This window comes from Sinohyriopsis cumingii, chromosome 3, assembly GCF_028554795.1.
Source record: "Sinohyriopsis cumingii isolate HCF-2022 chromosome 3, ASM2855479v2, whole genome shotgun sequence".
NCBI classification, from domain to species: domain Eukaryota; kingdom Metazoa; phylum Mollusca; class Bivalvia; order Unionida; family Unionidae; genus Sinohyriopsis; species Sinohyriopsis cumingii.
In genome coordinates, this window is record NC_142963.1 from 26943028 (window position 1) to 26968164 (window position 25137).

General features: G+C 34.0%; 1 protein-coding gene across 4 annotated transcripts in view; it reads right to left on the bottom strand.

Annotated features, from left to right (window-relative positions):
* Window positions 1-251: 251 nt before the first annotated feature.
* Window positions 252-25137, bottom strand: part of LOC149802585 (uncharacterized) — a 28383-nt gene continuing 3497 nt past the window's right edge. For 2 of the 4 annotated variants that reach the window (XM_089951862.1, XM_089951863.1), the window contains exons 2-5: window positions 22948-23086; window positions 14899-16717; window positions 9078-9258; window positions 252-5266 (exon numbers count right to left, since the gene is read on the bottom strand). In XM_089951862.1, coding sequence (XP_089807988.1) covers window positions 5079-5266; window positions 9078-9258; window positions 14899-16191 — 1662 coding nt within the window. In that variant the 5' untranslated portion in view covers window positions 16192-16717; window positions 22948-23086 and the 3' untranslated portion in view covers window positions 252-5078. The remainder of the gene's footprint in view (window positions 5267-9077; window positions 9259-14898; window positions 16718-22947; window positions 23087-25137) is intronic. The other 2 variants (XM_089951861.1, XM_089951864.1) reach the window with 1 other exon arrangement.

Consider the following 25137-nt stretch of genomic DNA (forward strand, 5'->3'; position numbering starts at 1 on the left):
AAAATGGCGTTGAACCAAAAAGAACAGTGACACAAAGATGAACATATATCAAAGTAGATTACACTGCATAAGAATCAATAAATTCCAGGGTGTCTACTGGTTTCCATCACCTCAAGAACCTGTCCATGACACTGCATCCACAAAGTCCTATTTATACATGTCCATTATTTAGACCATTAAATGGAACCAAACATCATCTACATAGAACATTGTTTAAATTCTTCAGGAATAAAGGAAACACAAGATCAGTATTAACCAGAAAAATATTTTAATGACAAAAAAGCCAATTTTTTTTAATAAACAGTGAAAACAAGGTGTGTTTCAATGAGATTTTTTAGAATACAACAGAATATTTCCATAACAATTTCTTAAACAAATATTATTCATAAACATAATTCCTCTTATTGAATGTTCCTTCAAAATACTAAGTACAATTTTACTAAAGAACATCTGTCTCTTTCATGAGAGACCATCCCATTTTAAACTCAGCCTTACACAACAAAATGGTATAGTGTTACCAGTTTGTTCCCCTCACGAGGCTGCCACTCTTTGTACAAAGTCATTCTTTTATCAAAGGGATGAGCTTATAAGAGGGGGTCACTGTATCACAGAACTTTTTCCATCTCTGTCATATACAAAAAAATGACATTTATAAAATATGAATGTATGCACACATACAACATGCAAAAAAAGAAAAAAAAATTATAATGGTTTACACTACAAACTGTGAATATTATATTGTTGATTCACCCCAAAAAACTTTAACACTCCTAGCTAAATTTTAGTTTAAAAAACTGACCTCTCTCTCTCTCTTCTCATCTCTCATGCCTTAGTAAATTGTTGTTTCATTTATTTCTGTTTATATAAATGTTCATGGATTCGTAAAAGAAAGAAGCAAACAAACAAAATGGTTAATGGCTACCTAACTTAAATTTGTGGATTTGCTTTTGTTCAAGTTGCAAATGTATAGTATTTTATTTTGTGGATTAACCACAACAAATGCCCTAAAATAAAGAATATACAAAATAAAAAATATACAAATTTTGTGCAATTTAATGGTTAACACAATATTGTCACCAGTACTAGTTCAAATCAAACACCTGTTAAGATCAATGCATTTTACCAGGTTTTAATTCAAATGCTCATTACCAAATGCAACCGACATACTGAACAACACCAAGGCAGATGGTTAGTAATCATATCTAAATGTCTTTCACAGAAATTATTGTTGATAAAGTTGCATGAGCGGTTCTTTCTGATGATCATGCATAATGTCCTCATTTCAAACGTGAATGAAACATGGGACGAACTGCTCCATACTCTATTCAGTCAGCAGGCTGTGGCAATCCTTGACTTTACTGACATGCTGTTTTTCAGTGGTTTTGTCTGAAAATTTGTGAGATGTCAGGACTGTGTTGTAATTAATGTAGTCTTTAATTAGCACTTACAAATACTTGCATTTATTTCTTTATATGTTATTTAGAGCATTCATTTAGATGGATTACAACTATTGGCAAATACTAAATAACTGAGAATTGCACAGAACAAGGTGCAATTTTGTCATACTTGTAGTTGTGATAGTATTTTAATTCAAATGAGTTGATGATGTAAATAAAAATATTAAATCTAATTTTTATACAGTTTCCTCATTCTTTCATTTTCGATAATAACAGTACTTCTGCTTTTCTCTCAATCCTTAGTAGCCTTACAACACATATCAATTAAAGACCATGAGTGGAAAAGACAGATACCAAATACTGTATTTGATACTTGCAGATGTGCACTGAAACATGATAAACTGCTTTATATTTTTTTTTATAAATGGTTAAAAAAAAGCAAACACATGTAGAAGACAATACTTTTATGCAGTAATAAAGTTGAATTATCAAAATAACTGAGCAGTGTTGATCATTAGGAATGTATCAATAACAAAACAAAATGCATAGGGGGTCTCTAAGACTAATTTTCCATTGGGTCTTTAAATTTGTGGTTCGAAGCAACCACAAACTCCAGTATTTTTTAAAAAAAATGAAAATTATAATAAACAGAACAGCCAGTATGATAAATAATAATAAAATATTATGTAATGGTAAACTGGGTTCAATTCTCAAAATAGAATTTCCCAGATAATGTTTTTTCAAAAATCTTTCTTGCCCACATTTTGTTTATTTTGCCAGCTTTTTACCTTGAAACTTACAAACCTATTTGTTGATTGTTTTGTTTTATTAATGTGGCATTTATTATTAATTCCAAGCTTCGTCATGTTATCAGTAAGGAAAGTATGACAAAGAATGGGGCCCCGAGTGGCCGAGTGGTCTAAAGCGCTCTTCGTTACGGATCGCTGCCATCTCACCTCTGTCTGCGGCGGTTCGAGTCTAAGATTCAGCCAATGTGGGCATGTGAGAAAGCCTGCCAGTAGCTTCTCGTGGGTCGGTGGTTCTTTCTGGGGTTTTCCGGGTTCTTCCTCCACCATTAATACTGGCCGCCATGTATAGCCTATCGTGCTGAAAAAATGGCGTTAAACCCCACAACAACAACAACAACAACATGACAAAGAATGTTATGTGAAGGTAGTATAATGTAAAAATGGGGAAAATGAACAAAGGTAAATGAAAATAAAGTCCACTGTTGTTAATGGGAACATTCTGAGCCAGGCTAATAAAACAAAATAGTAAAAGACTGTTGCTGACTGTACAAATCATTATCTAACACTAAAACAAATATTTATGTGTAATAAAAATACTGTCACTTTAACAAACAGTATACAGAATTTGTTTTACTCTGCAGTGAAATTTCATGAGTTGCTTCAGTCCACAGGCAAGAGAATAAAAAATGGTCACAATTCCTCTGATACCAAACATCCCACCAGGAAATCCTTCAAATTTGATCTTTTTGGACCAAATTGCGAACTGTTTTGAATCTTTCCCCTGGGTTTGCTTAGCTTTATTCTTTATTTCATCATTTATGTCAACATAATTTCTGGACAAATCACCAGATACGTCTGAATAACCAATGCAATATCCAGATCCACCCTATGGGGCAATTCTGATGAAATAGTTGTCCCAGTGCCTGTAATTTTGCCCTGACATGCAGAAAAGATGAAGCTGACTTCACCTTTCTCAAGTCAGCTGCACCCCACACACTCCCCCTCATAGGCCATACAAAGTTTTTTATATTCCGAGTACAATATCAACTCAACTTTTTATTCTATTAAAAGATCAATATAAAACAATTTAAACAGTTTTTTTTATGATGTCTAATCAGCTTTAGATCAATTTAATCACTTTTCATATCTGAAATGTATGTCTAAAACAACAATCTTACTGCCAAAAATTCACACAAAGCTTGAAGAAGTGAGTGAAATTCCATAAATCTGTAACCCAATCATGAGAAAATTTGTACACTGATGAAGCTCATAGGCCAGTGAAGGGACACAAGTATTTTTCATATTTCATTCCATAAAAGTAACAAGATATGACATGCACCTCAATATCTGTCACTCGGATTTTACTGCAACCTATTTTTGAGTTAACCTTGCTTTCCAAAAACTCAGTAAAATAACAATATTGCTGCATCAAGCTAAGAACATTTGTATATTTTCATAGGCTTAATGAGTATTTCTTTTGTTTTTATTTGTCTCAAATTTATTTTAAATGCTTGTTTTAAGCAACTGTTGTAAACATACTAAATCCTGACCTTTCCCAACTCACTAATCCCTATATTCCCACAACTTAATCTTATTCTGGCAGGGAAGAGAAGTCACTTCACCTTAAAATTTCTGCCAAGTATATTTGGTGATTGACAAAAGTTAGATGTACAGGATAATGCACTCACAGAACCTTAAGCAAGCTGAAACCCACAGCTATTCATGTCCTATTAGCACTAATTAAGATTTCATGAGTCATATTTTATGGATACGTTAAATTGAGTTTGTTAAGCTTTTAGTGACTCAAGTTTATTTTTAAAAACAGCAAATAAACCAGGCTACACATTGATTTAAATTATGTGTTAACAATAAATGCCCATTTAAATATATAAAACTACTTGAGTGAATCAAATTCTACCTTTTGTTATACATAATGGAAGTTGACAACTACGATTTAAAAATAAAAGTTTAAATTGGGCTTTGTGAGATTGCTTAATGCATTAAGTAAGGATATATTGCTATGATGACATAGGTAATAATACATGCTACCTAAACAAATTATGGATAATATATCTGTATTATTAAAGAGGTGAGACCTATGTAAAAATTATTGAAATTTAGCTGCTGTAACATTCAAACTTTAGAATTAACGTGATCATATAACTGTGATTTACAGGATTTTAAAATCTTTTACAAAGTGTGTTCTCAGTAAAAAGAAAGTCACAAACACACCTGCATGCACAAACAAGTTTCATGTTTAGTCAATAAAAGACAGTAAAAAAGGATATGATAAACAAAACACGGAATATAATTTTAATCTCTTTTCTCGTCTTTTATTGACTCAAAAATCAAACTCTGTGACCCAACAAAAAATAAAAAATAAATGGACATCACAACTTCTGAATCTGATAAAGTGGACACAAAATAAACTCAGAATTATATACATTAAATTTCAGTTTTCATTTAGTTTACAATTTTGTTGGGGCCCTGAGTGGCCGGGTGGTTTAAAGTGCTCATCGTTACAGATCACTGTTGCCTCACCTCTATCTGCATGGGTTCAAGTCTTGGGCTCAGCCAATGTGGGTATGTGAGAAAGCTTGCCAGTAGCTTCTTGTGGGCTGGTGGTTCTTTCTGGGGTTTTACAGGGTTCTTCTGCCACCACTGATACTGGCTGCCATGTACAGCATATCTTGTGCTGAAAAATGGCGTTAAACCCTACAACAACAACAACAATTTTGTTATGTAATCTGATAAAACAGTCCAAATTATCACCTGGAATTCAATTCCAATTTTTTGCTTCAAAATCAGACATGTCTGATATTGAAATCACTTCTTTTATCCGTGATTGTAATGTGCAATTTTCTTAATATATCATGATGCAAGTAAACATGAACAAATATAAACAGATTCTTCACTGAGATATCACTGGAAATTATGGTTCCCTCGTTTCCCTTGCAGTCACTGTCAAATCCAGTGATTCATTTGACATGCGAGCACGAAGTAGCTTAACAACATCATGATGATCAAAGTCTCTGGCAATATCTAGTGGCAACATGTTTCCCATTTTTTGAGAAAAGTTTGCTCCAGCCCTTAACAGAGCTCCAACAATTTCAGCATGCCCTGAAAAAAAAAAAGGTGAAATTTTAACCTCAGAGTTAAATTTTTTTTGCAACTTCTGAATGTAACAAGTACTCAGAGATCAAAGCATTAAAAATATCTTCACCTTTGCAAACATGATCCTCTGACTTTTGGGTCTCAGTTCACTTCTAAATCTGTGACTTCAACCAGAAGCCAAAAACTGTGTCATAATCAATTCATGAATGAAGCATCTTACAAAACTGGTAGAAAAAATGCTGTCTGGTAGCCAAGGCATGTCAAAAATGTTGCTGGGCAAGTAAAAAAATTCTGTTATAAAACCCAGAGTTTTGAATGAAAAATTCAGATTCTTGGAATGTTTATGGCAATCCTGATTTCAAGCAAGTATAAAAATTGTAGGATTTTCTGGATTTCAAAAAGCGCATGTATACCCATTGTCAAGATAGCTGCCTGGTCATGCCAAAAAGTTTTTTCAAGCTACACTAACATCTGAAGAGTTAACTGTTATCATGTTTTTTCAAATAAGTTGTCCCCTGCTGGTGCAACACTTCAAAACAGACAATCAGTCACAAAACTACAAAATATCAACATATGTCTAAATTCTCTTTAATAAGTTTGCAAAAAGAAACTTCAAGATTTTGTTATTGTTTGTAGCCATCAAATGATGTGCAATATTGAAAATATGTGAGTGCTTGCATGAAATCTACAATTCCCTCCCCCCTTCTGATGTCTTCCAGTCTTACTCCAAGTCAAAGAAGGATGTTATTCTAATTGTCGAAAGCGGAACATGGATAAGATTGGGTATGTTGCATTTTATTCTAGACCTCCACTGAGGAGGGAATAATGTCTGCGGACAGTGATTTAGTGCCAGAAAAAGTTATAGCCATTCAATAAAGGTAGGAAATGGTATTAAATGCAACATTTTCCGATGGCTCAGGTTTTTGAAAAGGCCCTGTAAATGATAAGACTGCAGATGCACTCAAAAAAAGGCCCAATTAAACTGTACCAGAGCTGATCCAAGCACAAAACAATGAAAATTAAATAAACTGCCTTGTCAATAAATAAACGTGACTCTATATATCTGAAAGAGAATATGAAGATGCTTGCTGAAAGTTTTATGTGTTTGGTGATATTTTATTTCTGTCACCTAATTTCACATTTAAAGGAAAATACCAAGGTTGAATGAGTATAAAAGTAAAAATAAAAAGTAAAACTGATTTCACTTTCAGATCTTAATCTTGATCTGTTTTGCTGACACACACTTATATTAAAATACATATCAATTTAAGAATACACATTAATAATGACAGTTACTTGCTAATTAGTGTAATTTCAGTTCCGGAACATATCTGGACCCAGCCAAAATGTCTACAAGCAAGTCCGAGACCCTGGCATCAGAAAAAGTGGTGTGTGTGTGTGTGTGTGTGTGTAAACTCTTGCTAACATTGGTGCCAAAACATCCAATGCTCTGAAGCAGTGAGGTATCTACTGCAGTAGTCATAATCTTCAATGTTCTTTTTGTCAAACTAAACACCAAATATGATATTGCTCTCTAAATCAGCACAGATGGAGTTCTGCTTGTGCTATAAGAAACAACTGATGAATATATGCATGGTCATACAGAATTTTTGTAAAAATACAAATATGGAAACAATCAAAGCACAGTGGAATCCATTTTTGTAAGTACTTTTTTGCATCAAAACCTTCTAGTACTGAAACCTCTCTGTAGTAAATGGCCTCTTCAGACCTCAAAAAAAAGTCTTAGCACACAAACTAAATTTTAACTTAGGCATTGGCATACAAAAAATTTGGCTTTATCAATAACATTCAAACACTAATAAGTATGATAACACAAACTAATTGCTTTGCTGTGACTTTTTTAAGATTTCAATTGCTTCACATAATTTAGTATCTACCGATGCCTGCACAATTAAGGGGTCTCCACTTCCAGTATAATATCTGCTTGCATAATTTTTTTAATACTGAAATGGATTTAAATAATTTCTGAAGTAAAGAGTAACTGAAATCATCACTGCAAAGCTATGTACAAAAATTTGCTATGCTCCGTTTTCACCTATGGCTGCCAGTTATACAATTTCCTTGTTTCTCATGAGCATGCACAAACCTACTAAAACTAAACTTTGTGAGCCCTAGGAAATTTTTTGTGGAAAGCTGACCCAACATATGTCATTGTGTTGTTTATACTTATTTACAAGAACACAGAAATCTGGTCAGAGGAAGCCACAGGTGAATAATGAGGGTAGTGGATTTTCATGTGTCTTGTGACGATGAACTGAAAGCAGACACTAAAGCATAGCTCTTGAAATTTACAATAATTTGCATGTTTAATCTTTAAATTATCATTGCAACATATTTATTCCAGCACATAATCATTCATGTTATTCAAACAAGGATTAAAGTGACATCATCTCTCCAAAGAAGCAAGCAAGTGAAACTGTATAAATTGTATCTCAACTTTTCTTACTGTAGGTTTAATGGTTTATTTATCATCTTCACACAATATAACATGGAGTTCAGGTGTCAAAGATTTACCTAAATGTATTATTACATCATTCAAATGCTTAGTTGTGCCTGGGAGGGACTGGAGAGTGTAACTTTTCAAACTGAGATTTCATTTCTTTTCAAAACTTTTGATCATAATGTATATGGATGCGTACTTAAGGATTTACTGCAAGTCTCTACTATTCAAGACCTATTTGTGATATCTGTATCAAGTGACAAATAAAGTATATTATAATTATAAGCAATGCAGCATACAGGTCTGTATATTCTACTGGAATGTCTTACTGACTTCAAACTACAGTAGAAACAACTAAGCTGCAGAAAACTTTTCTCGTATACATCACAGGTCATGAACAAGTTGATCCCAAAAGGAGGATTTGCCCTTTATACAGCTCTGATGAGCTTTTATGTATCATCCAGATTCCATGCCACAGAATGATTTAGGTGAAACTGCCTCTTATTTCGATCAAATATACAGAGAAAACAAAGTCTGCTTTGCCTTTTCTTCAGCTGATGTTTCCTCCCCAACCACACACACTTTGGGCCTTGTAATACTAAATTTGTATTCTGAGTATAATATATTCATTTTCTTTTCTGTTTAATGATTAATGTAAAACAATTTAAACATAGTATTTGGTTCTTTTATAAACTTCTGTGTCTGCAATTTTCCAATCTACGTGATTCCCTCAAAAAAGTCTGATAAGAAACCCGAAGGACTTAATAAAAATTAATGCATTTATTGCCCAAACACAAGCAAATTATTACTCTATAGAGGTTTATAGGCTGATTGGAACTATAAAAAAAAGAACTCAGATTTGTTATTTCATCCTGTACAAGTACAAAGAACAGACTCGTACCCTGATATATGATGGCTGCTTTCAATAACAACTTAGTTTTGAGGTTACTGTTTTTTTTTTCAGTAACAAATGTCATAAAACAATTTTGATGAATCAAACAAACAAAAAATTTACAGTTTCACAAATTTTAATGAGTATTTCTTGTTTTTATATTACTGGCCTAAATGTATAGTAACACTGCAATTTTATGGGACTGTGATAAACATTTTAATTTTAAACACAATACATACTGTTCACCCTATTGCACATCACTTTTCCCTATTTTGAAAATGGACAGAAGTCTCTCAGCTGATAAATCTGAGTTCATTATGGACCAAAACTGTCATTAAAAAAAATCAACAGGTCCTTTAGGCAAGTTGATACCAATGAAAGAGGGAATCCTGTTAAATTTTTAGAGGCTACAAGTGTAGGGCTATCCTGTTTTTGAAACAAGAACAAAGTGGCTAAGCACATACCATGCATTACAGCAAGATGAAGAGGGGTGGCATTTTCACACTGACTGTTACAACAGTTGACATCAATATCAGGGTTCATCAGCAGTTCTGTCACCAGGTTTACGTTACCATTGTTGGCAGCAGCATGGAGAGCTGTGTTACCTGTGTCTGATGCACGATTCACATCAATTGCGGGTTTAACCTTGAAAAATAATAAATTAATGTAATGATATATAGCCACTGTATTCTTAATGTCATAACATTTTACTGTATTGTTTTGATTTTTAATTGTTTCATTATGTTCTGAACCAGTGTATATTTCATTCAATAATACATTCTTGTGAATAACTAAGAAGTCATGAGGCCATTTTGAATTTTGTGGCAATATGTTGCTGTTACCTAATACTGGTGTCTAATCTATATGCTGATGTTCTTTCTATACAGATATATACTGAACAAAATTGCAAAATTGCACATTTTAATGACAAAGAAATCATCAGTCAGAATAACACAGGTTGGAGTGGGGTCTGATTTATTGCAGTGAATACACAATGAATACCACAAAAATTTTAGCCCATGAAAAACTGGACTCTAAAACTGAAGCATAACAACAAGATGGATGAGAGCAGAGGGATGAGTATGTGAGCTAAGACCATGAAAGCAAAAGTTTTATTAAACCGAACCTGACAAGTGAAAATATATCTGGCATGATCCATATTAATTTAAATTGTCTGGGCTGATTGAGCTTAAGCTACCCAGTGTTTTCCCCAAAGTTATTTTATAATTTGGTTCTGCACCATCCTGTTATTTTTTTTATATAACCTTTCCCCAAAGTTATTTTATAATTTGGTTCTGCACCATCCTGTTATTTTTTTTATATAACCTTTCCCCAAAGTTATTTTATAATTTGGTTCTGCACCATCCTGTTATTTTTTTTATATAACCTTTCCCCAAAGTTATTTTATAATTTGGTTCTGCACCATCCTGTTATTTTTTTTATATAACCTTTCCCCAAAGTCATTTTATAATTTGGTTCTGCACCATCCTGTTATTTTTTTTATATAACCTTTCCCCAAAGTCATTTTATAATTTGGTTCTGCACCATCCTGTTATTTTTTTTATATAACCTTTCCCCAAAGTCATTTTATAATTTGGTTCTGCACCATCCTGTTATTTTTTTTATATAACCTTTCCCCAAAGTTATTTTATAATTTGGTTCTGCACCATCCTGTTATTTTTTTTTATATAACCTTTCCCCAAAGTTATTTTATAATTTGGTTCTGCACCATCCTGTTATTTTTTTTATATAACCTTTCCCCAAAGTTATTTTATAATTTGGTTCTGCACCATCCTGTTATTTTTTTTTATATAACCTTTCCCCAAAGTTATTTTATAATTTGGTTCTGCACCATCCTGTTATTTTTTTTATATAACCTTTCCCCAAAGTTATTTTATAATTTGGTTCTGCACCATCCTGTTATTTTTTTTATATAACCTTTCCCCAAAGTTATTTTATAATTTGGTTCTGCACCATCCTGTTATTTTTTTTATATAACCTTTCCCCAAAGTTATTTTATAATTTGGTTCTGCACCATCCTGTTATTTTTTTTATATAACCTTTCCCCAAAGTCATTTTATAATTTGGTTCTGCACCATCCTGTTATTTTTTTTATATAACCTTTCCCCAAAGTCATTTTATAATTTGGTTCTGCACCATCCTGTTATTTTTTTTATATAACCTTTCCCCAAAGTTATTTTATAATTTGGTTCTGCACCATCCTGTTATTTTTTTTATATAACCTTTCCCCAAAGTCATTTTATAATTTGGTTCTGCACCATCCTGTTATTTTTTTTATATAACCTTTCCCCAAAGTTATTTTATAATTTGGTTCTGCACCATCCTGTTATTTTTTTTTATATAACCTTTCCCCAAAGTCATTTTATAATTTGGTTCTGCACCATCCTGTTATTTTTTTTATATAACCTTTCCATTTGTTTCTTATGTCAAGTCACTCTTTACCTACTGTCAATCTTCTTCATCCCAAACAATTTGTCCTTTGTCTGGATATAAAATGCCCCTTTGTGTTTCTCATGACCACAAACAGTTACGTTTCTCGTGAATATCAACAGTTGTTTATATGCCAATTTTAATATCAATATATTTTCATGCTCATAAGTGGCATATACATGTACCTAAAGCACATGCAATTCACTGTGTAGCAGATCACTACTCATTAATACCATGCAGAATGCATAAAAGGGATGTCTTTGTTGACTGGAATTAAACTGCTCATGGCAGTCTCTGCACTCACTAAACAAAACTCTGACATGCAAGTGAGTAAATATGAATAAAGGCATTATCTCTTCCAACATGAACAGTCTTTGCAGACAATGGCTGGGCATGGTCAGATTTGTAGATATACATGAAATTTTGATTATTATCTGCTGTTCTGATAAGTTTCAGCAATTAACATGGAATAGCAATGCACTGAATGAGCGTATCAGAAAGACTATGTTTAACAATTAGTTTATGGCATGTTTCAATACTTTTCAGTCAATAATTTCATGATATTTAAATAGTTTATTCTTCCAAAGCTATATTCTTGAAAGAACAAAACTGACAGGTATGCTAAATGCTATTTGCTGAATAATAATTATATAATAATAATAATAACAATAATAATAATGTTAATAACAACATCAATTCAAGATCAAATAAGGTGCCCTTCTGACCATGAGATATGCATCAAACTTCCCTTTATGGAGTTTAATGTGCCCTTGGTTTGATAATTACCATGCCCTTTTTAGATACTGGGGGAATGAGTAACCTAGGTCATGAAATGAATACTATACCACCAGCATCCAAAGCTGCATGTGAATGAATATGGTCTACTTAATAATAATAATAATAATAATAATAATAAAGACTTTATTTAGAGAAGGTAACTCAATTAGATACAGAACTAATTTACCTTGAGGCCTTCTATCTGTTATGTACAATATATACAGTTTATACAACATGATGTGAAGAGTCTGCCTTGACACTAAATAATTAAGTAATTTTAAAATTCAAAGTATCAAGCCTGGAACACATGCACAGGCATCAGTGAAAACATAAACATATATAAAACAAAATATAATCTTGCACTGAAAAATTCAGCTATGAAAATGATGTAAAATAACAGAAAAGCAGGTGGTATTTTTTGTACTAGAATTGTTCAATTTTCTAAAGATTTCATCCATTTAAGACATTGATTTCAAAGAAGAAATGCTAGGAGCCTGCCTTATGTCACTGGGAATGTTGTTCCCATACCAGTGGACCAGGATATTGAAAACTTTTTATAAACAATTCCATCTTTGGCTTTGGTATAATGTAATTTTTTCTTCTTATGGACCTTAAATTTGGAGTGCTATCAGCAACTCTTTGGTAAAAGATATTGCTTAGATAGGCAGGAATGGCTTTTCTGGATACTTTATACATCAATTTGGCCTTTCTAAGAAATATTCTTTCATGTAGTGTTAAAACCTTTATATTATTCATTGCATCCTGAAAATTGTCTATACTTTGATCTGGAATTAAATGGCAAGACCTCTTTTGGAGTCTTAAAAGTGTTGTTATGTTTGAATAAGAGGTACTACCCCAAATTACATTACAGTAGTCCAGATATGGCTGAATAGAACTTTTATAAAAGATGACCCTATAGTGAAGAGGAATGTATGTTTTGATTTTCCTCAGTAGCCAAAGATAAGAATTAACCTTTTTTGAAATATGTTTAATGTGAATAGACCATATAAGATTGTTATCCACGAATACACCAAGAATTCTATTTTGAGAGGTCATATTTAGGCTCACGTTGTCAAACAGAACCCGGAGTTTGTCACTATCCAGCCTTGCTCGTTTTTGTTGTGTTCTAACTAGTAGGGCTTTCGTTTTTTCTGTATTTATGATCATACTGTTTTCTTTGCACCATACTTGAAGTCTGTTGAGAGCATCTTGTAAGTTATTTTCAAGTACTGTTTTGGTTTTACCAATCTCAGACAGTGTAGTATCATCTACATAGAGGTCATGGAAGAAATTGAAGTTTCAATCTTAAGAGGTAAATCGTTGATAAATAGAATGAATAATAGAGGCCCAAGGATAGAGCCTTGTGGTACTCCACAATTAATATTTTTACTTTCTGAAAGTTGACCATTTAAAGATACTTTTTGCACTCTATCGGTTAAGTAAGAAGTAAACCAGTTTAGGGAGTTTTCACTGCATTGATAGATTTTTAGTTTTTCAAGCAAAATTTCATGGTCTACAAGATCAAAAGCTTTACGAAAATCAACCACAACAGTGCCTACCATTTCTCCTTGATCTAATGCTTTCAGCCATTTATCAATCAAAGAAACAAGTGCAGTTTCACAGGAGTGATTCTGGTAAAAGCCAGACTGATTATCATGAATAAGATCATAAGTGTTTAAATAGTTGAGAAAAGAATCATGTACATATTTTTCTAGTAATTTGGAGAGACAAGGAAGGATAGAGATGGGTCTGTAGTTATTTACATCATCTTTTGTTCCTGCTTTATGCAATGGTATAACCTTGGCAGTTTTCCATGTTTGTGGACATTTATTAGACCAAATACTTTCATTGCAAATGAAAGCTATACTCTCTATAACTGCAGGTGCAGCTACCTTTAGTAGCCTTGGTCCAATCATATCAAGTCCTGTAGCTTTACAATCATCCATTTTTTAAATATATTTCAACACAAATTCGGGACTCATTTCAGGAATTTCAAACTTTATATTGTTTGGTAGTTTTTTTTAGCACAAAAATGTTTTTGAGTTCCAGATATCAGATGAAGTTCTGGGTTCTTTAAGTTTTTCAGCAATTTGAACAAAAAAGTTGTTAAAAATATTTGAGATGTCAGTTGGATTATAAGTGTAAATGGCCCCATGATTGAGGGATACAATTTCAGCTTTACTCTTACATTTGCCTGCACCAAACCCTGTAAACACTTTCCAGATAGTTTTGGGATTATTTTGGTTTCTATCAAGCACTTTTTTATAGTGCGTTTGTTTGGCTTGATGTATCATTTTATTAACTTTATTCCTCCAAACTCTATACATGTATTCAGTTTGATTTCCTACTGATTTTAATTGGTCTCTTTGCTTTATTGCTTCTAAAATTTCTGGGGAGATCCAGTCTCGCTGGTGGTCTTTCTTTATCCTGTGTGTTTTTAAAGGGGCATGCTTGTTCACTATACTGATGAACAGATTTGTCCAAGTATCTAAAACATCATCAATATCTTCAAAGATTTGGACTGTATTCCATGGAATCTGTTTCAGATCTTCTAGGAATTTAACTGTATCTATAAGTAATGGATTTATGGATGTTATTTTTTGTTGATTTGCCATTGACTTTACGTGTTAGAAAAATTGCAAAGTGGTCACTTATACCAATCTTTGGAACCATTACTTCCAAAACATTTTCTTTTGTATTGGTATAATTATGATCTATAAGTGTTTTAGAGGTAGATGTTACTCTGGTGGGTTCATTTACTAGTTGCTCCATACCTGATGAAGCAATAAAATTCATCCAATTCACTTTTGTTTGATCATTGAGAAGATCTCTATTTATATCGCCTAGAATGTAACATTCTTTCTCTTCTTTTGTCAGTATGTGATGACGTGGGTCTGTACACAAAACCTACTAAATAGGGCTTAGCTTTTTCTGGAGTGATCTGTAGCCAAATGGATTCTATTTCTTACAGTATATCTCTGTCTCTCTCTGTTTCCCTCCCTCTCTCTTACATACACACAAACACATTTATGTTGGTCAACAAATCCAAAAACTTACCCTTGAGATGAGATACTGAACAATCTTTGGGCGACTGTGCATCACAGCATTAAAGATTAGTGTACGTCCATGCTCATCTATTCGTTGGGGGTCTACTTGGCCAGATACTATCAGATAGTGAACCACATCTACATATCCCAACTGAACTGCCTGTTGTAACCTTCCTTCATTCACATCAGTGTCTGAAATGACTGACTGTGGAAGCCTTGGATCCTGTGACCTGCCCAGAAGATTGTGGTAAAAGTTCAGCACAGCCATCCAAACACTTACAAGAGCAAATGACCTAGTAGCCAGAAGCCATTGTGCAAACTGTCTGTTTTGTGTTGAACACTTTACATCGGACAGAAGCTTTTTATAATCACTTGTACGCTCTGATGAAAGAATGTCCAGATAGTCCAAAAATAGGTGAGGTCCTTTTGAGCTAAGAAGCTTTACTGGGTACTCGTGAAACAATGCTTTGATAAGACCTGTGATGTCTCGATGAGAAATTTTTCTTTGGTCTTTACCAACGGCAAAAGCAAAGTTCAACTCTTCCACAAGTATTTCATGCTCGAGTTCAAATATTTCCTTCTTCTGAAGATCAGAAAAGTCTGTAAGCCAGAAGTGAGCAAACTGCACAAAGTTATCTCCTGACTTACAGAAATGTGTCAAATCACCAACAGACTTGTTTGCACGTGTTAACCAACCTGATACAACAGTGGCATCCATGTAAGACAACATTTCATCAAAGCTGCTCCGTGGTGTTGCTTTTTTCAGATGCTGTTTGAACTGTGCATGATGAGGTGGAGGTGGTGCTGATACAGGTCTCAATTCTTTATCAAGCATGTCTTCTTCAGTTTGGGAACTGCTTTTGGAACTATGTTCATCAACAGTATCATTATAATTTACCTGAATTGATGCACCAACTGGTGGTAATGGTGTTAGTTTTGGGAGTTCATGTCTGGCTGGTTCTGTATCTAATACTTTCCTCTTTTTACTTTTATTTGTCCTAGATTTCTTAAATCTTGTTTCAGACGGTGCTGTTGGAATTATCAAATTGTCTGAAGAAAATAAGTAAAGTGGTGAACCTCCATTTGTAATGCAACCCGAGTCAGGTGATACTCGTTGTGGACTTGTCACCTCACTTTTTGATTCATGTCGACCACAGTCTGAGGAACCTGTGCTTCCAATGGAGATGTTGTCCAAATCTTGGTGCAAGTTGTCATCGCTGATATATTCTTCTTCATCACTGCGATGAAAGGACAGTCTAGAGACACAGATCAAGTCTCTTAAATCTCGCACACCTCTACTCATTTTGCAGGCCTAAGAGAGTTGTTGACAATCACCAATACAAGGTAATGCACCGGAGCTTTGGCAACAACATGGACGGAATACAGACAATTGCTGTATAAACAACTACATTAGTATAATTACATATGAATCTCTACTGTCACTCTTATATTTAGAGCCAGAAACACTGTTGTCAGTATTCCTGGTAATTCAAATCTTGACAACCATGCAAAACGAAAAAAGAACATCAATATTGGTGTCAGGTGTCTTGTAAAGTTTGAGTACGTAGTCCACAGGGCTGAGAATAGCTTCAACATTAGGAGATCCGACAATTTCCAGTAACAGTTTTAAAATGGTGAAATTCTACAGTCAAGCACATTTTGGCATCTAAAACTTGAATGGTGAATGAGACAAACAAGGAATCTGGTGACCTGAGGTGTTGCATATGTACCCTTACTCCTGTGAAGATGTAAGAAGGTAGTATAGTGTCTGTACATAAAAAGCTTTCTCAACAATTCTTAAAGCTGTCCTCAAATGTTACAGCATGAACCTGGAATGAAAAAAAAGTGCAATTTAATGTTTGTAAAATATGTATCACTGTTCACCCCAAAGTCTGAGCTTTATGAGCAAGAACTGTCCAAATGGCAAATGTTAGTAGGATAATTTAGAAATATATACAAAGCCAACAAGAGAACCTCAATGGGACATGTCCCATATCTAATACCGGTAGTCCTCTATGCAAGCATTAGTAGGTATGGCTGACTGGGGGAATAACTGACCAATGAGTCTCAATGACTTTGACCTCTGTTCAAGATGTGCTGCCTAGAAATACCTTAATGTACAGAAATCACTGCTGTAATTAAACTTAGCGTACTGTAACCTCTGACTTTCTGATCACAGAATCTATAGGCTTACTTATTACCCTATGTGCAAGCCATTCATACAATTTGATCTAGGAATTTACTATACAAAATTATTCCGGAAACCAATCTTTTTTCTATGAGTCACAATACCCTGTCTTTTGACCTCAACATAAAAGGACCTCCTCCATACCTTAAGTGCAACCCCTAAACAAATTTTGCTCAAAAGTACTGTCAATCGTGTCCTAATGGTCACCCGAGTACAGCGGTCACCTGTCACAATGGCCATTCTAATTTCTCCCAAGCAAATGTCCTGTATAAATGTCATCTTGTAATCAGCAGTCACTTATCTTCTTCAGACAGCAACCATGCGTTTCTTAACCAAGCAGTGGTTTTACCCTGCTTTCTGTGGACACTGGAACATATCAGTAGTGACCACTCCAAATATGCAGATTCAGTTTCCTTTTTTTTTCCATGAGCAATGATTGGTATATATAAAGGTATTTTAAACGAATCAATGTTTAAGTGTTTAATATATTTATTGTACCTACTGTAATCAAGTGAAACTCATAGGTGTCAACATGCTGGCTTCAAAAGCAAGACTATCTCTATTGTTATTTTAAATTTTGAATCACAGCTATCTCTGAAGAAAAAAAAATACATGTAATCTCCGAGTAGATGTACAGTGCACTAGTGATATCCCTTATGGTTTGTGTGCTACTAACAATATCCCCAGGAAGATTCTTTTAATTCCCTAATCATCGACTGTCTCAAACAAAAGCTGGCTGTTGATCTCGGTGACTTTGAGCAACAGCTTAATCCATCAATTGTTTAAGGTGAGAACCTTCTAATTATACCAACTACCCTAACAAAAAGTCAGTTGTGTGTTTCACAATTACAAGTCTGTCAATTAGTAACTGAAATGTGTGTGTGATTTGGATTGTTAACATAGCTTTAACAACTTTTCAGTCATATCTCTACAATGTCTGCAGCGTTGCAGTTTATAGTGATGTCTAACACCGGGACATCATGCCACAGACATGTAGCATCACGTCCCATCCACTCACATTATCTTGACACCAGGCCAACCAGTCCTAACACTAACCTCTTCATGCTGAGCATCTAATGAGGTACCTGTTTGCAAATAATAACATGTGAAATAACAATAATGATAGCACTACTACTACTAATGCTGTTCAGTTCATAGTACATAAATTTGTCATCAACCAAGCTTTAGCGCTGCACTCTCTTCAGACGTCACCTTTTTTCAAAGACCATTTTGTCTCTCTTCCATGGGTTGCTGCTGGAGACAGGTTTGACTTTCATGAACTAGAACAAATGTTGTGGAAATGAGTACTTCAAAGGGACTGACACACAAGTGGCTGAAAATAATTTTGATGAATCCAATATAAACGTGTTCCTCTGTATTTTTTTTTTCTTTTTAACTCCTGAAACCATCTCTGATATTTGTGGGAAACTCCAACATAACAAATTTGGTAAGAAAAGTATTTTCTGACATGTACTATGGCAAGAATATAGAACCTGAAGAACATAGAGCCTTACAAAACCAAACATGACTCTCTCTCTCTCATAACTGTTCGTACGTGCCTCCTGGCAAGTAACTTACAAACATGAATTGCCTAAGTCGAATTTGACCTTGTTCCAGGCATCATGCAAATGGAGTTGTAATGGCCTGATATTGCAAGAAAGAAGTTTTGTTTAAATGTTGGTATGGCCATTCATTTAGAAGTAGCCATTACATGATTTTTCAAATTTGGAGTGTTCAAATTGGCATCATTTTAATTTAGGATCAACTACATACAGTAAGAAGAGTTTTGATGAAAACCTCATGTCAGTATGACAATCCCTTCAAGATAAGAAGTGATATGATTTTCAAAATCGCTACCATTGATTTGCACTGTTTTTATTATACACCAACAAACCATCTTTCAAAGAAAAGACCATGACTATAGGGATATGTTCAGGAGACAGCAGTCTCACTAGAATTTTAAAACTAGAAGTCCAGAGGACTCCAGTTTTGGTAAAAATAGAAGTCCCACCAGCAAATGTTGCAGTCCCCTCCCAGAAAACTATGCAAATTAAAAGAACTATTGGTTGCCATTGAGTATAATTTCTACGTTCTTAATAACACTGACATTGCTCATGTCTGTCCATCAGAGTGAGACTGAATTTTGTCAATCCAAGGAAGGTCTTATTCCAAGCACCAAGCTAGGCATCACACACTTTCTTACACTTGGCTACTATCCCATCCGAACTATCAGTTCTAGCAACTCAGCACTCATCTGAATCTCATTACAATATTTGTTAGTTTGCAGTTTAACTCCAAAATACTTATCTAAATTTGCGAATGGCATTTTGTCTAAGTCTCAACATGTCTTGATTCTGAGGTCATGTGCACTGCTTATTCAGCTACACTTGGAAATGAACACAATAATGAAAGCTAAAGTTGTTTATTTAATGTACTCTTATAAATGACCACATGTACATCTCTGGGTCTTTCTGCCTCTGAATTCAATCAGTGTAAATATCAGTACCTTTCATACCCAGCACACAAAGTCTTTGAACTTGCCACCCACCTATTGCATGATGTTTTTTTGATGTACTCTTATAATGACAACATGTATATCAAGGGGTCTTTCAGCTACTGAATTCTGTTATTGTAAATATCAGCACAGCTAACTGATCAAAATATTTTCCCACTAAGCAGGTGGCTGAAGCAGGACTGGCAAGTCCTTAAATTTTGTCGCCCACCTATTACATGCGTACGGAAGACTCCCATCTAAGTGATTTTCTGCGTCCCACATAAATAATTGGCATCCAAATACGCATACTTAAACATTTCCGTGACCTCTGGGAGAAGCATCTATAACAAGATTTTCAAGATGGCCATTTTGGTGGACATTTTGAAAGTCTGCACCATTTTCACTGAGGACAAGCTTACAGGTACGTAACATGAAAAGTCTTTACTGAAAACCCCACGTTGTTATGACTATCAATTCTGTTGAAGTAGCACTACAACATTTTCTGGGTGGCTCCTGTGGTCAGGAAACTTAAGGTCTGATTAACACCATTTTCATTAAGGACAGACACTCTGGACATTTTCCTTTCGGATCAACTATACATGTCAATATCATCATCCATTCAAGGCTTGCAAGATGACTGCTGTTGTGGTCATATCGAATGACTGACTCACACCATTTACATTCAGGACAAACTAGAGATTATGAGAAGTCTTTCTGCTGAAAACACCATGCCAATATTATCATCCACTCAGGATGAGTAGCCATAACAAGCCTTTCAAGATTGCCACCAAGGTGGCCAGATTATGTCAATGGGGCACAATTTTCATTTGGGACTAACTAGACATTATAAGATGCTTCTTAGCATATCATTAAGGCCACTCATTTTGCAATTGCAATAACCTGGAGTAATATTGGATGTAAAAAGGGTAACATATTCATTTAAGAACAAGTAGACAAAATAAGAAATCTTTTATTGAAGACACCATTGCAATATGACCATCTTCACAGGTCAGGCTCAACAATTTTTTAACATTTCACACTGTTACATATGTCATCTGCATACTTTTGATCTTTACAGTGAAAACTGAAAAGAAAATTCTCTTTCTGTCTAGTTACAGTTTTATATTTTTAATTCAGAATTATTTTACGCCCATTTAAATTCAGCTTGTGACTTAGCAAAAAATGCCATATTCTGTATTTTTGCCCTGTCCACAACCTGACAAACGAATTTTCCAACTATTGAAAATTTTTACATACATGCTACAACAGGCTTGATGCCAGTGTTTGGCAGGTGAAAACATTTGGTTTACTAAGGTCTTATCTTTCATCTTGCCTTACAAGGATCTAATTTTGTCTTCATAGAATTCCTCAAAATAAATCAGGGAAAATCGTGGGAATACATTTCAAAATGTTACTGTTTATAAATATTTAGTTTTAAAACAAAATAGCAGAAAGCTAGAAGGATTTTCTTTACCATCAGAGTCTAAAAGGATCAAAACCGAGTAAATTACCTACTTGAATGAGTTGGCATTGTTTGATATGCTGAATGCCAGTGATGATGTCAGTTCAAAATTATCAATTACTGGAACATTCAAGTGAAAATTTAGGTATCTGAATATACCATATAGCTTTCTGAATATAAAATTTCAAGAAAATCTAACAGGCTAATTTCATCTCAAACATTTGATATACATTTTTGCTTTTTAAAACCAATCATTCATTCAAAGCATGCAGTTTCACATTTAAACTGTAGTTGATATTCACAGTATCTGGTATATAATGAATGCTTAAACAGAACTGATTCACAGCAACATACCATATTTACTCATGTATGAGCCAAATAATTTAAGAAAAAATAAAGGCCTGGAAGAAGGGAGGTCAGCTTATCTGCAGGCCAATGTGTAAACTTGACAGTTTTTAGGTCTTTTAGTTGACTACTGTAACGGCTGTAAGTCTTGAGACATGAAACAATAATTTTTTCCGTGTCCTAAGACATAGGCATGTAAAAAAGTATAACTTTCGATGAACCCACAATTATTAAACTGTTATAAAGTACTATGATTCTTGTTATTATTTTGCATGTGCATATTTTCTGATTTCTCTAACATGAAGTTAAATTAAGGTAAATACAAACTTCATAATTTGTGGGCCAGTTGAGTTTACCGGGGAGACCATGCTGAACTATAATGTACAGTGCTTACACAGTGCAAAGCATGCACAGCATCACTTAAATCCTTACTTATTCCCAAACATAGATGCAGATTTTGCTTTATTGTTTCGACCAAATTGCATTCTTCCAGATAACATTTCAGCTAATCCTTAATAGCTGTTTCATTTATGTTGAATCATGAGCTCCCGAGTTACTCATTTTCAATGTTATAAGCAATCCTACAAATTGAGGTAATATTTTTAAAAAGGTACACACGTTTATTCGTACAAGGCACATAACCATCATAATTTACATGTCCATGAAGAGTGGTAATAATAAAGGCTAAGATTCTCATAGAGATCAACTAAGATCAACATCAATCAATTTTAGTTTTATGTTTTAGCTGAATAAGCTTTCCACACAATGGAAAGCTTGATGTTTCGGTGTCTCCTATGTTAATAGTCAGCGAACTTCTTTCGTTTTGCGACAGCAGTACAAACCAGTTAATCATTAAAACCCTGAAACATTGGTATTTACAGTTTAAAAAATGCCAGGTGTTCACTCTTGTAAGTTTCTTTCGTGGGAATGGAGTTATAGCATATGGAGTTACAGAATTCATAGTGATCATTCTAGGGATTGAAATTAATTATGGCTGATTTTATTGTTGTGGTTTATTTTTATTATTTTTTTATTATTGTAGAGGTAAAAAACAATCATTAATTTACGTGAATAATGTTTAAACTTAACATTCTATTTAGTGAAGAAGCGAATTCTTTATACTAAAATAATTATTTTGTCACAACAAAAATTCACAGGTGATACAACAGAACATGTATAACTTTTCTTGTTTAGAAGAAATGAAAATCGAAGACATAATGTAATAATCAGGAGTTCTCTGCAAAATCAGAAGATATTATGAAATCGGGAGGTAGGCATGGAGCGACCCCAAAAATCAGGAGTTTTTTTTGCCCTCCTGGCGTGAAAGTTGATAGGTATGGTGTACGGTCGCTTACATCAAAGCAAACTACCACTCAGCTTTTACGGTATTAGCATAATTTTCGAAGCATTATTTTCAAAACTTTATAAGAAAACAGAAAATTAAATAAATTACTTTTCAAACAAGTTTATTTCATTTCTTTTTAATAATCATGCATGCCAACCTCGAGATAAGTATACATGTAATGTTTTTAAACACAAGTTTGCCTAAATAAATGCATTTAGAACTTACCTCGTGCATCTTGAGATGCCTCGGAGTTGTAAGTCAGCTTATACACGGGTCATGCACTTTTTAGTGTTTATTCCTGTTCAGTTTGAGGGTCGGCTTATACGCGAACAGGCTTATACATGAGTATATATGGTAAGCACCCCTGGAATCAAAGTTAAATAACACATGATCCTATTTTTCAAATGTTGAGATTCACATTTTACTTAGAAATTAACCCCTGTGAAAACTACAAACCAGTGGAGTGAAATTTCAGGAGAAAAGTTGTAGAAAAAGAGATTTTCAAGACTGAATTTAAGACTAACTGATCAGATGCCTTTTAGTCACAAAAAACAATGTCAATAAGACCATCCATTCAAGAAGAGCAGCAGAAACAACACTGGCTAAATTGGAAGTCTGAGTAGCACCATTTTCATTTACAATCAACTAGGCTGCGGGATGAATGTGTAAAGTTTCATAGAAATCCTCTCAGTAGTTTTGGAGGAGTAGCTACGACAAACTAATGCCAAAAGACAAACAACATACAACAGGCCACTGCATAAGTTAACAAATTTTTCTTCTTTCTGTCATAGTCACCTTGTCCCTTGTCCTTAGATTTATGAACTCCAAATCAACAGGCTTTTTTCATACCCAATACCTAAGTCATCCACAAACTTTAGTTAACGTACAGGGTCAATAAGTAAACATTTTGTGCAGAAGCAATTTTCTTCTTCCAGTCAGTAACAATGAACTTTGATCTTTTGACCCCAAAATCCATAGGCTACTTCCTTGCCCCACATGCCATTCTTCAAACAAATTTTGATCCTTGTAAGTGATGTAGAACTTAAGTTATTGTGCAGAAACCATTTTTCTTCTGTCAGTCATAGTGACCTTGACTACAAATTTCACAAAGGGTTCATCCCTACCCCAACCACAAACCATATAAAAGGTTTCGTAACTGCAGATGGTGGAAAACTTGTGTTACTTTGCAGAAAACAAAACTAGATTTATGGATGATGAGACCTTACAGGGGTGGGTGGGGGTGAAGGTGGTGTTTATAAAAATAAGTTACAAAATGCTTCAAAATCAAGACATAATTACTGAATGAAAAACTACCTTAATTATATTATTTAAGTACATCATATTTTTGTGTCATTCGAAAATATTGTGCAGAAAGGAAAATACTTCAGGGTAAACATTAAGTCAAAGCCATTTTTCAAAATTCCAAAGATTCATTTCCTGAATTGCATTTTCTTAAATACATCTTTTTTCCCCCATTTAATTTTATATCATTGAAATTATTGATATAAAACATGGAAGTGTCATAACTTGAGAGCATAATAAATAAACTTCTACTGCTGCAAAGGAGCATGTGAGACATGCAGCTTGTTTGCTGAAACAGACATTTCCCACACCTGAACACCGACTAGAGTTAATTGTCATGAAGAATGGTACATCTTGTGTAATTTTAAGCAAATGAATGGTACAATATTTCAGGAAAATTTTGTTTCTTAATTTTATCCATTAGTAGCAAGGGAGGCAACATGTAAAAATATGATCTAAATATCACTTGTTTTCCCAAGATGTTAAAAAAGGTGTATTTAAACATTTTAGAAAGTATCACCATTTAAAAGATGGCCATAACTGATATCTTAATAGGCTGACAAAGGAAGGCAAGAGTACTAGCACTATACATGTACTTCATTCAGCTCAGCATTGCAAATGATATGTGTCTTAAACTCTGAATTTTCTTGTGAGTGTCTCAAAATGTAGCTAAATTTATCAAATTCATTTCGTGCATAAAATTATTGTGACACCATTTGTACTTACATACATAGCAACACCACTCTTTCTATACATGCTAAATAAAGCATGGTTTGTGTACATGTAATATGCTATGTTAAACCTGCAGTACTGAAAGTGTCCATTTTTATACAAGGTGGAGCAGTTATGGAAGCCATCACACGCCAAAGGCAAACAAACTTCATCTACCCGTTAGACAAATCATATTATAAACTGACATTAAGTAGAAATTCAAAACAGTTTCATAAAAACTAGATGAATCAGATGCAGATTATGCTTGTTTGCCTTTTGGAACATGCTGACTCCCTTAACTTTTCAGTCCTGTCTTAAAAATAGATTCTTGCATTACTCATGATTCAACAGGTGGATTAAATGTGGAGAGACCACATTTTCAGCATGATCGAATGAGTGATT